Source organism: Neofelis nebulosa, chromosome 10 (genome assembly GCF_028018385.1).
Source record: "Neofelis nebulosa isolate mNeoNeb1 chromosome 10, mNeoNeb1.pri, whole genome shotgun sequence".
Lineage (NCBI taxonomy): Eukaryota > Metazoa > Chordata > Mammalia > Carnivora > Felidae > Neofelis > Neofelis nebulosa.
In genome coordinates this window covers 29158241-29174904 of record NC_080791.1, presented here as the reverse complement: position 1 = coordinate 29174904, position 16664 = coordinate 29158241, and the positions used below count along the sequence as shown (strand labels likewise).

Sequence of the window (16664 nt, the reverse complement as noted above, 5' to 3'; positions counted from 1 at the left end):
ATCTGAAAAATGCCATGAGGGCAGAGACGGGGACCAGTAGAGTGTCTGACACTTAGTAGGTACTTAATAAATATTTATGAATGGGTGAATTTACACTTTTTATTATATCCATGAAAATGAAAAATATCTTTTTAATGTTGTTTGTATCCTATCATTCACCTAAGATCATAAGAATCTTGAAGGCAGACACTGGTCTCTTATTTTGGCCTTGCTCTTGTCTCCTTGGGAAACCAATATATTTTTAAACACATTGTGAATTTACAGAATAACTTGAAGTCTGGGAAGAAGCCAGCTCAATCTTTCATTGTTTTGCTCATAGAACTTTCCACTGACCCTTTCTTTTCACAATTATGTTTAGCTACCCTATGTTTTACCTTCTGTTACCATGATAGGAATTCTCCTCCTCTCCCCTCCCACAGCCATGCAGTTTAACCCTCTTTTGTGATTGTAAGCGATTTCCCCTCTTTGCACAGCCATCTTTCCACAGAAATCACTCCCTTCATTTTCCTTCATCCTATCAGATGCTCTGTTCTGAACTGTCTTCTGCCTGACTGCCTCACTTGGGTGGTGAGGTGTGTGAAGTTGCTCTCTGCATTCAGGTAGAGCCCTCACTGTGTTTGTGGGGAAGGAAGTTCCCTTTGCTTGCTTCAGGACACAATGAGCACTGTTCTGATGGACTCATATATCATCGGTCATGGCTGAAACCACAACACATCATCATCCTGCAGCTGATTTTCTGCTTCAGGTGACACCATTTTCAGGAGACCCCACACCTTCCTTAGTTTGGTTTTAAATGCTGTTTTCTCAAGAGCCCCATCCTGCATGCATTTGTATATGTTTTCTCCTCTTCTCTGGAGGACACCTCTTCCCACTTATATATACACATGCACACAAACTGACACATGCATTTCTGTGTATTTAATATAACTCCCCAAATCCAGCCACTGTTAGTGTGGCACCATCTTCCAATTAGAAACAATCTGCAGATGTCATGTATCTGTCAGCCTTTGAAGTCAGTCTTGTGCTGGACTGAAATATTTCCATACTGGACCTTCTCTAAGTAGCTCTATTCCACCCCCCCCCCCCCACCAAATCTTCCACAGAAGCTCTCATATATATTCTCCACCAATACCTTATTAGCAAATATTAGCTTTAGCAGAGTTATTACTTTCATTGAATTTTCAACTATCTGAATCATAAAGATTTCCTTTACATAATTTAGGGTCCTTGTTGATGCTCTAGAGTTGGCTATATTTGTAACTTAGGAAATAACTGAGTAGTTAAAGCTTCCCAGGAGAACAGCTATGTGCAATTTAGAATACCTTGGGAATTGAGCTGCAAATATTTCATTTTGGTTTGCCTCCTCTCCTCTCTTTTAAAAAATTCATTTATTACTGGTCTTTGAATTCTCTAAAACAAGAACTTCTTCCTCTCATTTTTCAAACTGGTATTATTAATATGTTTTGATACATGTAAAGTTCTTAACTGAAATTCAATTAACTCAATTTATGAAAAAGGACAAAGACATTCAAAAGCAGAAACAAAAAAATTAATATCATAGGTAAATATAAAAAGAAAATTCAAGGAAAATGCATATTGGGCTTTAACATTCAACTTTATCACCTTTATCAGCATTTCTAAATTGAATACTCTCTAGAAGGCCCTTTCGAAGGCAGGGGCAAGGGTGGACAAAAACAAGATTTCAGGATTTCCCAGTTGCAACATTATTTAAAAAAAAAACATTTTATGCATAAAATCATAAAACTAGGTATAAATCCCTTAACCTTTATAGACTTACATGACTCTAAAATCTGGTTTTAAATCATACACATAGGTAACCACTAAAATTAACAACATTAATTTAATGGAGCAGATGATATTTTATTAAAATTAATTTCCAAGTTGCAATGTGAATATGGTCCTGACTGCTGCCAGAGCATCACTTTTAACTTTGGTCTGTGCCATATGACAACAGAGTTCTCTTTCCACATGGCTTCATTCCAACTTTTGAGAACCTTCATTACTATAGTGGACCCTGGGATCATTCAGCGTTCCTTGGGAGAAATGTACTGCTGAACCTTAAGTCCACCTCTGTATTTTTTCATTAGTCTGAAACAACAGAATACATACTCTTTTATGCTATTGTAATAATAGACACAAGTCTGAACATTTAAATCTAATTGTAGTCATAAAACATCCAGAATATGTATATATTATATTTTTAAAGAATATTTTACAAATAAAAACACTAGATTAAAAAAATACACAAGTAAAAATCCCATGGGTGCTGTGAGTGTGTGTGTGTGTTTGTGTGTGTACATAACTTACAGAGTCACACACATAATATCTCCAAGGACATCTACTTCATCTTATGTAGGTTCTTTTTTTTTTTTTTTTTTTGAGCTTTACTGAGATATAACCGACATATAACATTTTTAGGTTTGAAGCGTACAACATGTTGATTTGATGAATTTATGTATTGCAAATGACTACCACCCAGCAAAAGCTAACACTGCCATCTCATCACATGATTAGCCTGTCTTAGTTGTGGTGAGAAGATACAAGATCTACTCTCATTGCAACATATCATTATTTATAATCTTTGTGGGCTTTTTTATGTCTTTCTTTTTTTTAATGTTTAATAATTTTTGAGAGACAGAGCCTGAGTGGGGGAGGGGCAGACACACACACACACACACACACACACACAGAACATGAAGCAGGCTTCTTGCTCTGAGCTGTCAGCACAGAGCTGGATGCGGGGCTCGAACTCAAGAACTGGGAGATCATGACCTGAGCCGAAGTCGGATACTCAACTGACTGAACCCCACTATAATCTTTGTAGGGTATTTTGACATCAGTTTGAAAAACATTGCCTTACACCTTTCCATCATTATAAATATGTACTGGTCACCTATAATAGATACCAGATCCGCTGTGGGAGGTTTGGTGTTAAAAAATGAAGACCACTGACATGATTCTTATCCATGTGGTATTTACAGCCCCAGAAAATAAGTGTATAAATAATTAAATCCAGTGTTGTAATTCTATGAAGAAGTCCAGGATCTTCTCTATTAACATTGCATTCCAAAGACAGTGGAAGTTTAAAATGATGAGTCTGTATTAGAGGTTATTCACTCTATTCACTACTGTCTACTTATTAAAGCAGAGAGGCATGCAATGTATTTTAGGTATTATCCCAATAACAAGGGTGGAAATATAAAGACATTTTCTGGTAAACTTTAGTTTCTCAAAATGCCAGTTTTCAATTTTTTGAATACTAGCATCTACAGAGTTATCCATACAAGAGAGGCACTCTTCGTGAGACTGGTTCAAAATACTTGTAATAATTAAATAGTCATGCTCTAGGTATCCATGCTATCTAGATGCTCCTACACCTATCTGTGTATATAATTGAGATGTGACTTTTATTTTTAAGTACACATGATTTTTATACATGCACTGTACTGCATTCAGATGTAAGGTTGTAAAACTTTCAGCATCTAATATACAAGCCCCAGGTGGCATTTACTAACCCCTCTGTCTCAAATATGCTCCCAGTCCCCATGGCACTCACCATTCCTTAACCTGCTTTGCATTCACCACTTGTCATCCTCCAAAACTAATATGCTTATTTACTTATATGCTTTCTTTGTCTCACTGGACATAGCCTCAAGGATCATGACCTTTGCCTGTTTGCCAGCCAGCATTCTCAGCTCCTGGAATATTGTCTAGTGTACCTTAGATATTGATTAAATATCTGTTATGTGAATCACGGGTTTTTTTTTTTTTTGTATTTTCAGAGGCAAAATATAAAAACAAAAGCAGTCCTAAAGAACACAAACAAAAACCTTAAAGCTACCTAATTTCACTTTTCAGGAAGATTTTATTTTGATTGAATTCCAACTTGTCTCTTGTCTGATTTCTTAAAGGCAGTGGTTGTCAGAGTCTTGAGACCAGTATAAATGGCCTCACCTGGGAACTTTAAAATGCATATTTTTAGCCCCACTTTGAACACACTAAATCAGAAGAACTTGGGAGTTGGGCTCAGCAATCTGTGTTTTAAAGAGCTCTCAGGGTGAATCTGATGCACAGTGAAGTTTGAGAACCACTGCCTGAAAGCATGGATTTCTTCTATCTGCACTTCTTCCTTAAAAACAAAACAAAATGACCCTGCATCTTAACCGCATGTCCCATGTTTAGTGGAATTGAAAATGACAACTTTGCCTGCAAAATTCCTTTCCTCCAATAGCTTTTGGCATTTCTTTGCCATTTCTGAGTATTTCCACTCTTCACAAATAGCTAGAGGTGGTTTAACAATGTACAAAAGTCATTTCCAAATATCTTTCCTGTTCTCCTAAGCTATTTTATGAGAAAATTAAATGCTAAAATTAAAAACTGAATACCATAAATTTGTGGGAAACTGGATAATACCAATGAACTCCTCCTGGTCTTATTACTTTGAGTCTTGAGCCACAAACACTTTCTTTTTGAGGAGAATCCAACAGCCCTTAAGTGCAGAAATTCTACACAAGTCTGAATAGGTGTAAATTCTCTATGCTGGTTGTACCAGCTGTTCAGAGTCCTGAACCTCTCTGCATCTCGGTTTTGTGATCTGTAAAGTATGATAATAATAAAGCATGTCTCAAAGGGTAGTTATGAGGATCAGGTTATTTAATATATGGAAAGTTCTTAACTGTGCTAGGCACCAATAAGCACTATGTAATTTGAGACATTACCATTGAGTTGTAATGAATTCTACCTTATGAAGGACCACTAGACAAGATTTGCTTAAGGGTAAGAATTTTAGAGACCTAAAAGAGTTTTCAAGAAATTAGAAGGTTATCATTCATGTTTCTTGATTTTACTCTTGGATGCCCTTATTTAACATAAAAAATTCTCCTCCATGTGCTTCCTATAAATGAGAGTTCAACACAGCCGTAAACATCAAGGAAGGAGCCAGGTTTGTAAGAACACTTAAGCATTTTTTAAAAAGTTATTCTCTGAGCTCTTCTTCCTGCTGTTCCCTGTTGTCTCCTTCTTTTCCCTCAAACAACATCATTATTCTCACAAGTGACTTTATCATTCTTTAGGTTCTAGTACTGTACAGACTCAATGAATGGTCTCTGCCCCATTCGGAGAGATAGATTTATCCAGTTACTCCACTCTATTTGCCCCTGTCCATGCCTGCTAATGAAACCCAGGTTTGACAGCAGGTAAATTGGGCTGTGGGTATCTGTCTGGGGTATATCTACCCAAGGAGTGCACAAGGCTTCCCAAGGTATGTGTGGCAGGGCACTGAGAGTCTGTTTTGCCCATGGAGAATAGATTTGGACTGACCTGTTTCAAAGTCAGTCCCTGCAAGACTCCTGGTAATTTGTACTGGTTCCATGCACTTAAGAGGATACATTCAAGATCTCAGATTTCCTAAATCAATCTGCCTAAGAAAGGCACTGAGATTGAATTGTAATTCTAGTGATCCTTTTGACTGTTCCCATTTTTATAAATTGTCCAGGAAATAATTTACCTTTATTTGTCACCATCATCCGACTATTACCAAAAAAAAAAAAAAAAAATCACTCTTGAAGGAGAATCCCACCAAAGTAAAGCATAGGTGTAATGAAGGGAAAGGACAAAGACATCATAGCAAAGCACATATCTTCTCTATCTTGTAATTAGAGAAAGAGACATTTTCTGGTAGAGAACAATGTGATTTGGCATATTAAAATAAACAGCATTCAATTTTACCCACCTTTCTGGGTGTATTGGGTTAAACAAGGTCCTTCTAAGTAAAAGAGGAATACATCTTTAATAGTCATTTGATAAAGCCTGGTAAAATGTTAACAATATACTGTCCAGATTGTGTGAAATTGAATGAATTTAATACTGAGTTACAAAGCCCTTTGCAAGTCAGGTATTTTTCAATTCATTGCTTTAAAAAAAGCTGAAGGAGGAACTAATTGAATTGTCAGCTGTGAGATCATTAAAATAATTTTTGAAGCTATATTTCTGTGTGATTTTTGGCACATATCTTGGAAGAGGTTCAAAGAATTGAGTGGCACTGCTATACAAGATTCTCCCTCGCTTATGTGAACTAGGTTTCTCTCAAACAAAAATAGAAATTGAATCAGTCCTGAGCTCTATCTTATTCTAGCAGTAAGGTTATTTATTCAAGGTATGATTTTATTTTTATTTATTTTGTTTCAGTTTATTTATTTTGAGAGAGAGAGGGAGAGAGAGAGAGAGAGATCATGCGAGCAGGGAGGAGCAAAGGGAGAGGGAGAGAGAGTATCCCAAGCAGACTCTGGGCTGATAGCATGGCGCCTAATTCGGGGCTCAAACTCACTAACCATGGAACCATGACCTGAGTTGAAATCAAGAGTCAGACACTCTACCTACTGAGCCACCCATGCACCCCTCAAAGTAATTTTAAAAAACCTCATCTACCCCATTAAGTACTATATATCCAGCAAAAGTTTACTTTTTATGTTTAATTATTACTTAATAAGATGAACAATATATTTATGTTGTTTTATCAATATTGTCCTTGTAATAACTAATTTTAAAAGAAAATAGCATTACTCAGAGCTTTATGATTATAGAACATATAAGAAATTTCAATTTCCATCTCTCTCTATATATTTGCAAATAAATATGGTAGCTTATCAATAAAAGGTTTTTAAGTATGAAAGATTGCATCAAGACAAAATCCTGCAGAAGACATATATTGGAAACACAAGTTCAAGTTTTAAAAAGGAACAATTCACATTTTATGACTAATAAGGAACTTTTTCATGATTTTGAAACTAGATAATCAAATCAGTATTGCATTTAAATTTTATTGAAAATATGTGTGTGTATATAGATAGATATAGATATAGATATAGATATAGATACATATATAAAGGAATATTGTGACATTTTAATTTTAAAATTGTGAATATTCTCCACAGGCCAGAAGTGCATCCTTTTAACTTAAATTTTAAAAATTATATGACTTAGGGGCATCTGGGTGGCTCAGTTGGTTCAGCATTCAACTTCTACTCAGATCATAATCTCGTGGTTCATGAGTTCAAGCTTCACATTGTGCTTGCTGCTGTCAGAGCTGAGCCCAGTTTAGATCCTCTGTCCCTCTCTCTCTGTCCCTCCCTGACTTGTGCCCTCTCAAAAATAAATTTAAAAAGTTAAATATATATATCAACTTAAAATTTTTGAGAGGTTACATAATTGACCAAAATAAAAGCAAGAATATTTGTTTGCACTTTGTCACTTGGGTTTGTGTGGTTCTGGGGACTAGAATGTGACTCCCTTTACTCTGAGTTTACCATCCACTTCCAGGCTTGACAGTTCCTGGCACTGAACAATTAGAACTTTATTGTTAGAAGTTATTCAAATAGAAGTTTGGTGTTTATGAAAACACAGCTGTTATAAAGAAAGGTTGCACAGGAAACTTCATCAATCATTTTCAACTGAAAGTGAATGAATGTGTTTATCTTTTTTGTTCTTTTTTTCCCCTAAGAAATGCTGTTGAAAGGGTAGAGTGCAAGGTCCATTAAGAGCTTTTCAGTTTGCATTAGGGAAATGGAAAGTTGCTGCAGAAGGACAAACTGCAGAGTGAAGCTAGGGTCCCAGGATATGAAGGAAACTGCATACATTCAATTTTTTTTTTCTCACTATGACACACCTGTGAAGGTGGCAAAGAGTCAGTGATACTTGAATTATTACTAATTTTAAATGTGGTTGAGCCTCCAAAACTCATCTTGCTGATCTTAGACTTACTTAGAAACAATTACAAAATTAGGGGCACCTGGATAGCTGTCAGCTGAGCATCTGATTCTTGATTGTGGCTCAGCTCATGATCCCAGGGCTGTGGGATTGTGCCCCGTGTCTGGCTTCATCCTGAGCATGGAGCTTGCTTGAGATTCTCTCTCCCTTTCCCTCTTCCCCTCTCCCCCACTCCTGCTTTCTGTCTCTCAAAAAAAAAATACAAAAATAGATCTATAACTACTGGCGTTAAGGGATACCTGTGATAAAGTTCCAAAAAAAAAAAAAGCTTCATAGGAATATTAGAGTATAATTCTATTTCAGGTAAATAAATCAACACAGTCTTTATTTATGTGAATATGTGTATGTAAAAAGTGAGATGTAGAAGGAGAGGTAACAAGAGTGTTACCAAATTAAGGACCTCATTTGTTCACACATTTAAATATGGTTATTTTATTTTTGTAGTTTGAAAAACAGCAAATAAAGAAAATTTAGAAGAGAAAGGTTTCTTCCTGCCGTCCTGTGAAAGCATCTAATTATCACCCCACCCCTAACTCAAAGCTGGCGGAACCTGCTGAATGACAGGTGACCTGTACATACAAAGACTTCTGTGATTGGAAGCTAGTATTATTTCTATGTGTCCTACCAACCAGGGAGAGTACTTTGCTAGACAGAGCATTTTCCTCTTTCAACAGAAGCTGTCATTTTAGTGCTCCAGTATTGTTCTGCTCCCATGGCCATTCAGGCTGTGTCTGGCTGGCCATTTTGCTAAGGGAAAACATCATGTCCAAAAGTTCATGCTCTCTCTTCCATTGTCAGTGTCTTTGGTGTTCTTGTCTCCTGAGCCTTGTAGAAAGATCTCTGCTTTCAGTCAAAATGGGATCAGATTTGGTGAGATGAGGCAGTGTTTTTTTTTTGTTTGTTTGTTTGTTTTGTCTTCTCATCTGGAGGTGCTGGATTGATGTTCCTTGTGCCCAGAAGGTGGGCCTCAGACCTGTTTGCTGGGACATCTTATGGGAATAGCACAGCTATAACTGGACCTCACTATTTGCCCAGATACCGCAACTCAGGTTTAGACTAGAGGGGTGAGTGGCAGGTGGGCATATACCTGGGGCCCTTGAAACACACTCTTCTTTGCAAGCCCACATTTTCAAGGGATTCTCTTCCATTTTCTTTCAATAGATTGTAAAATCCTGGGGAACATATGCGAATTTTCCTTCTGACCACCAGGCATAAATATTTCTTCATTAAACATAATACCCTGCAAGTCATTCACACCAAACAACAAATTCCACTCACATTCACAGCTTCCAATTGTTGAGTATGTGCAAGGTTGAGGAAGTAGAGGTTAGCTTTTTTTTTTTTTTTTGAGATTAGCTTTTTACCATAATGATAACCCATGTGACATCAGCCACTTTGTTTTCTGGGCTGGGAGTGGGTAGGGGGTAGCAGTAGGAGGGAAGAGGAACTCTGATCATTTTCTTCTTACCTCTGCTGACATCTTCAGAGGCAGCCAGGACTTCCTAAAAATTGATGGCTTTCTAAGGTGAATTTTATCAATCCATGTTATAAATTATAATTTGCAGAATTTGGGTAGCTTGGGGTAAAAGGAGATTATCAATACCAGGGAGGGCTGGTGGTAAATATGTCCAATTTTTGACTAACAAGTTAGGTATTTGCTTTGTAGATTATCTGTGACCTATTTGAAATACTGATCCACTTTCTTGCCTCTATGCTCCTGGGCCATGTCTCCCACAAGGTGGTAAATGTGCTCAAGAAATATAAACTAATTTTCATATAAGCCTGGGGGGAAAAATAAGATGGAAAGCAAATATATGACAAAGATCTTCACATAATATGCTCCTAAATCAAATAGAAACGATTTTGTATCATCAGTTCTTCAGGATAATTCAGGCCACTGTTACCCTATACTTAGGAAGTTTCATCAATAATTGATTGTTTCCTTTTAGCATGGGGCTATTTTATTCCATTTACTCCTCAGAATACAGCAACCACATTTATGACACAGCCTCTCAACACTCTCTTCTCCCTTTCCCCACCTCCATTCCTCAATGTTTCCCTCCCCTACTCCCCTCCCCTCCCCCAATGTCCTCCATCTCCACTCCCCACCCTCCTCCCTCACAGGTGTACCATAGATGACCGAGTCACCCGGGTGGCCTGGCTAAACCGCAGCACCATCCTCTACGCTGGGAATGACAAGTGGTCCATAGACCCTCGTGTGATCATCCTGGTCAACACACCAACCCAATATAGCATCATGATCCAGAACGTGGATGTGTATGATGAGGGCCCATACACCTGCTCTGTGCAAACAGACAACCACCCGAAAACTTCCCGGGTCCACCTCATAGTGCAAGGTGAGTTACAGCTGGATTCGGGGCTTGGTGGACCTGTCGATGATGGAAGGGAAACATTATCTCAGTCTTTGCTTCTATTCTTGTGTGAAGACATGAGAAACATTTTCCTCTGTGGAACCCAGAGACTGAGTGTATGTTCTGGATTCCTTCCCATCTGCTGAATTCTTTACTAAGTACTACATATCTTCACAGTCTCTCAATTGTACCTTTGGTCCTTCTGTTCTTGTTAATAAGTTGTTTGGCATGTGCTTGTTGAGCTTTCTTAAGTTACTTAGCACTCTAAAGTAGGGCAAGAAACACTAAAAAATAGAGGTGGTGTTACTCTCTGTGCCTTTTATCTTTCACAGGATTATTTCATAATAAAAGGTTAACACTGATTTGATGTTATATGACTTGTGACTAGTTTTGCATGGTTGTTGGGTGTGCATATTCCAGAAGGGGTTCTGGATTCTGCATTCGAGTCCAACCCAGCATGGTGGCTGGGTCTGTGCATCCCGTTAGCCTCACAATGGAGTGTATATTAAGAGGGATACTAGTCAAAATGCTATCTCCAGGTCTATGTCAGAAATACATCCATATAATTTTTAAAAAGGGGAGGTTTTCCTTAACATCCCCTCTCATTCTCTCTTTAAAAATCTGTGTCAGGATACCCAAACATATTGTACAATAGTTTTTCATTAGAATTTCACATTGTAGGAAAAAAACTAAGGCTGAAGAAATGTCAGAATCCCAGATATTAACTATTAAATATTAGGAATTAAAAGCACATTCAAATAGCAGCTATGAGAATTTGGGAGCCATTTTAAAACAAGGAAACAATACAAATTAACTTATTTTGAACTACCTCCAACTAACATCACCCCTCTGCCCCACCATTTCTATGTAAAGTAATTTATCTCAGGTGTTGACTCATGGTAACAATGAAGTACTAAGGATACTACTGGCCATCCCCCAGTGACACAGCCTTCCTCCACCAAATGAGAGACTTGGGTGGACCTTTCTCAGAGTCTCCTATACTTACCTCTTGGAGCTGTACACTGAAATCTCAGAAAGAGTCCCTGTGTGTGATTCAGACTTTAAAAAGTGCCTTTTATCAATTCCCATATGTAGTATATTTGACGAATTGTTTTCAGTTTATGAAATGTTTGCTGCATCCTGGCTTAGATAATGTGGATGTTTTCACCCCTACTTTACTAAAAAAAAAAATACTTTACTCACATCAGTTGGTTTCATGGAGAGTTTGAATAGGGGTTAGTGTCTTTTCACACTTCATTCATTTGTAAAAATCAGGGTAGCCATTCTTTCTTTTGGCTAAAACAGCTCTTTGCTAGCTTAACATCCAGGTCTCTGGTTCTTGAGACATTTGTAATGGCATTGTGCTGGATCAGAAATCATTCTGCTGCAGCTTTCTTTTCCACCAGGCCCTGGGTGCTGCCATATTGCTTGAAGCCCAGCCTCAGTTCAGCCTCCAAGCCCTTGTCTCATCCCCAAGTGCTTTCAGACACCCACATTGGCCTGCATACCACAGATGTCTGTACACTCTGCTGTTTCCATTCTCCACTCGTGTCCCACCCAGGGGTATGGCTTGGTGATGATCACTGCTTTGGAACTACAAGACGGCCTGCCATCTGGAGATAAAGGCAGCTGTCATGTCTGATGCTTCTTCTCAGAGGATGGTGGAGGCACTTGGTGAGATCAGTTATCTGAGATGAGCTGGAATGTCTGTTGAAAGTTTCTGGGGGTGCAGAAAACAAGGGGGTGTGAGTTCTCACTACCCCGCCTGCCACCTGGGCTTAGTTCCAGAGGAGCTGAAATTCTCAGCATTGGAAGTGACGCCTCCATGGCACCTTCATGGCCTTGACAGCAAAGTTATCTTCAAATTCAGGAAATGCAGCACTGAAATAAAAAAGAACTGTCAGGCACTGTACAGAAACAGACTCAAACAGAACAAGGCTATCACTTTTCAGGAAATAAGACAGATTGTGTAAGCATGTCAAAGTCAATACAGGCCATAAAGTGCTAGTGATGGAGAGCTTCAGGGATAATGTGCTTCATAAGGCCCTTGGAGCAATTCGTTGGGCTGGATATGGAACCCAGTGGTGTTTCCCTGTGGGCTTCATAGGTTTGAGTCAGCAAGAGTCCAAGAAGAGGCGAGAGCAAAGCCATGGAGTGACTGCAGTTTCAGAGGTCAGTTCCTCACAGTCTCCACATTGCAGACCAAGAGACTCTTATAACTCTGGACAACTGAGGTGTGAAATCCAATGCAAAAGATCAGGGTGGGTGGAGGTGGGAGGAGACAACCTTCCTTTGAACACTTAGCAGATGGGCCTTTACATTTACTGAGAGGTAAAAAGAAGGCACTCACAGAGCTGCATTCTCTTCTGTCTTGGTTAGCAATGGGTGACTTGTTCTTTCTTTGGAGACCAGTTGAATTTCTAGTGGGAGGAAGCAGAGACCCCACTGCTCAATTAGAAAGAAGTCCAAGAGTCCTCCTTCTTCCCAGCAGCTATCGGCTTTTGTCCAGTCTATAGATTAATTTTTCAGACTTAGTGTTAGTTCAGGTTAGATAAAGATAATGAAAGTTTCCTAATCCTCTTAAAGAAGATTTATCTGACTGAGTAGAAAGCTTTTGGAATACAATAAGGCATGTATAAAACTGAGGCCTAATCTTGCCTTTAATTTCAAACTGCTGATGGTTATTGATTTTGCAATGAGAAAAACTGAAAAATTTCCGAGCTGCAACATGTCTGTTTAGAGAGAGAGAGAGAGAGAGAGGTTTATTTATCTTCTGTCCATTTGAGAATGTTAGAATCTCGTCACCTCTGCCAACCAAGTGCCATTAGCAGAAGGGAGAGCAGTCCCATGGGGCCCTGGCTTTGCTGCTCCCTGTTGCCGCAAAGTGAGGAACTCAGAGAGGCTCTGTCACTAACCTCAGAGCCTGTCCTTTACTGTTTTATAAGGTGGCCTTTGCCACATACCTGATAGCATTAGTTTCCAAGTCCTCTTCAAGAGAGCTGCGTTCGTTAAAATACTGTCACTGATACCCATGACACATCTTGACCTCTGAGGGAATAATTTTAAAAAAGCACCATGTGAATATGTATGATAATGTGACCTAGACTGTATACTTAGGTATTAAGAAAATCCAGGGCAAGAGAGAGGTGTTGCTGTGGAGTCAGATTAGTCAGGTAGGAAAATCAATCTGGCATCTCTGTTGGGGATGGAGTGAAGTGGAGAGAAGCAGAAGTATTGGGGAGGAGGTTACTCCTGTCACCCCAATGTGTGATGTGAGTGGGTTGTATGTCTACCTGTGGAAATGGAGAAGGTTCAAGATATTGTCCAAGGGAAATTGAGAGGATTAATCTTAATGCCTTAAAAGAGGAAGAATTAAAAGGATATCATTTCCATTTTTGAGTTTGGGGAAATATCGACGGCATGGCTAATAATCATGGAATTAGGATCCTGGACCTCTAGGATAGGAAAGCATTAGTCTTGCTAGGTTTAGGGACAAGGAAAGCACAAATATTAAACATGTGCTATAGAACTAAGGTGTAGCTCAGGATCAGAAAAGGTATATTTGAGATCCATTATGAACCTATTAACATGACAGTAGGTAAGATTTCTGAAATTAACTATTCCTACAGAGCAGCAGAGACCATAATTTATTTATATCCAACCCCAGCACATAGTACACTGTCAGAGGCATACTAGGCATTCGGCAAATGTTTGTAAAATGAATGGAAGAACAGATTGATACAGCTAATGAAATGGCATCTGAAGGCAGTGATCATAAAGCCCCTTGCAAGCAGATCGGGGTGGGGAATGAGCCAGACACTGTCCAGATAACTTGGAATGGACAGTAATTGGGAACAGTTCCCTGGAGGGGTAAGGGTCTTCAGTGTGACAAGCTAAGAGATATACCAGGGATAACATGCATTTATTTAGCACTTTACAGCACTGGTCACAATCTTTGTCTCATTTGACCCTTACAACAAGCCCTGGGAGGCTGAAGTGCAGTGACTGTTCTCCTCGTTTTGCAAATTAAATAACTGCAGTTCATGGAGGTTAAGAGAGCAGCCAGGGTCTCCTGTGAGTAAGTAGCAGAGCTGGGTCTTGAACTATGGCCATATGACTCCAAGATCAATGTTTCTCCAGCATGCTCCAGCATCCCCCCTGCCAGCCATGTCTGAGGTTATTTCTCTAATTTAAATCCATGGGAATTTTTCAGTTATCCTTTCTTTCCACACACCCCCCTTTTTTCCCTGCTACTGATATTACATTGTATCATCAGAAATTGAGGACAAAGCTCAAGAAGAAAATTAGCAGTGGGGGTGGGATGCCAAAGCTACAACAAATGGTATAGAGATGCTGAGTGAAGCAAAGAAGAAGATAATTAATTTACTAGTAGCTCGTCACTCCAGGGATACACGTTTTAAATGTTACCTCTTTATCCTATGTAAGTACTGAAAACTCTGGCCCCTCTGAGAATCCAGTATCTAATTGTGATTCTAATTGTCATGAAGTCTTCAGCACTCTGAAATTCTGTGGATATCTGGTGTCACCGTGGTCATAGTCTTTGTCCAGGATGGATCGGCAGGAAGATGTGCTGGCTCTTTGCTCCCTGGATGTTGACCTTTTCTGTCTGCTTTCTTGACTAGTTCAGAAATCTGTTTACTACCAGGTATTTCTTTTCATGGAACAAACTCCTCTTGCTCAGCCTAATTTTATGCAAATTGCCAGAAATGCCGAACTATGTGAATTTCTCACATCTGAGACTCCACAGCAACATCATGCAATTTTTGTGTCTGCAAAACACTTTGAGTCTTTGAGCCTGGAGTCAATTCAGGTGAGACTGGTTGGTACCCAATGTTGAGTTTAGAGAAGTCTGATTTGCGAACCAGTCCAGTCCTAGATTCTGCTGAGTACCAGCCAACTTCTGAATTGGGCACATTAAGCATAAACCTTAGCTCAGTTGATCCTCACACTAACCCTACAAAGTCTACATCAGATTTACATTTTAAAAATAAGGAAGCTGAGGCTTAGAGAGGTTAAAACTGTCCAAAGATGATGGCACCTACTAAATGCTTTAAATTCTCTTCACTAGATTTGTGTCTGGAAAACAGCTATCAAAATAGAGTAAAAACATGTTACTTACATAATCTTTTGATTAATTCTTCACAAAAGCCCTGGGAGACAAAACAGAAAATTACCATATTCCAAGAAAAGAAATTGAGATTCAGAGTTGAAGTCATTTGTCCAAGTTACCCTGGCCAGTAAGTGGCAAAGCATCACTTAATAAAAAATGCCAGATGATATGATTCTAGATCCAGTATGTTCACACACCAGACTGCTAATTCATAGCTAAATAAAAAGACAGGTAAATGTCACTATTAGTGAAAGAAATATAAAAAGTTCTAAAGTACTGCTAAGAAGAGTGGATACCAAGGAGACTTGCTGGGGTGGAGTGGCAAGGCTGAGTCTGAGGCCAGGGAGCAGATGTGGGGCAGGGCTCTGGGGGAGCATGTGCAGCAGGCAGGGGAAGCAGGCCCTGCAAGTCACAGTTGTGCCAAGGAGCAACCTATTTTCAGATTTTCCTTTGTAACCAACCTCTTTTCTTCTGCTATTTTCTCCTCTTCTCCCAAATATTACAGTCATTTCAATTAACATGTGTAATTTTGGGCCTAAAGAAAAGCAGCCAGTCAACCTGAAATAAATTTAATTTATTCAGTCTCTATTTTAAATTATAATCACACTTGTTCTTCACAGAGTCAGGGTGGAAAAGTAGAAAAGAACAAGACTGCATCAGAAAACTCACTCCCCAGCCTGAGTACTGCTCTTGACTTCCAGGACTGTATTTTTAGGGTTCCCTTCCTGGCTTCTTATCCTTGGGTGAATAATAAAAGTCAGTGTACTTAATTTTATTCAGATACACATGTGCATACCTTGATCTTATATATTATGCAAATTATATTTTGCGTTTGAAAATAAGATACTGAGAAAGGGTCTATAAGCTGCAAATTCTATGTGCATGTGCAAATAAAACACACAGGCCAAAGAGTCCATAGTACAAAATAAGTTAGAAGACTTTCTCTGGGCTTCATTTTCTCTATTTTAAAATGGAAGTGTTGAAGAAATGGTAAGGAAGTCCTTTCTAGTTATTATATTTTAGGATTTATTAATGTAATTTCTCTGGAGGATTTTTGTATAGCCAGGCATCTCTACTCCCCGGCTTTTCCTCCTTCATTGATGGGGAAGTCAGAAAGGTTTGCTCTTATCCTCTTTCTCATTTGTATTTTCTTCAGAGACCTTAAGATTTGAGGTCCCCTTGCTCACACCATTTTTAGTGGTGACTCTGAGCATTGCTCACCCACAGTGGTTGTGGCTCAGAGGATGGAAAAGGAAGACATCCTCTCCTTCCCTGTTCCACTCTGATATTTGTAAGCCACCATAACCCACATCCAACAGTGTAATATATGCTAACATTCTTTTTTCTTTAAGGATTATTTTACTTATTTGGGGGCG

At 38.9% G+C, this 16664-nt stretch overlaps 1 protein-coding gene and 1 long non-coding RNA gene across 14 annotated transcripts in view; one reads left to right on the top strand and one right to left on the bottom strand.

Moving 5' to 3' along the window:
• Nucleotides 1-16664, top strand: part of OPCML (opioid binding protein/cell adhesion molecule like) — a 1069156-nt gene that overhangs the window by 844151 nt on the left and 208341 nt on the right. For all 12 annotated transcript variants that reach the window (XM_058687354.1, XM_058687350.1, XM_058687359.1 and 9 more), the window contains one exon: nucleotides 9910-10142. In XM_058687354.1, the coding sequence (XP_058543337.1) occupies nucleotides 9910-10142 (233 nt within the window). The remainder of the gene's footprint in view (nucleotides 1-9909; nucleotides 10143-16664) is intronic.
• LOC131487080 (uncharacterized) lies at nucleotides 1929-12664 on the bottom strand. 2 transcript variants are annotated; one of them, XR_009249604.1, is made up of 3 exons: nucleotides 12508-12664; nucleotides 11361-12038; nucleotides 1929-2109 (listed from the first exon to the last, which is right to left on the bottom strand). It is a non-coding gene; the product is annotated as an uncharacterized LOC131487080 (long non-coding RNA). The 2 variants fall into 2 exon arrangements; XR_009249603.1 differs by lacking the exon at nucleotides 1929-2109 and adding an exon at nucleotides 10137-10421.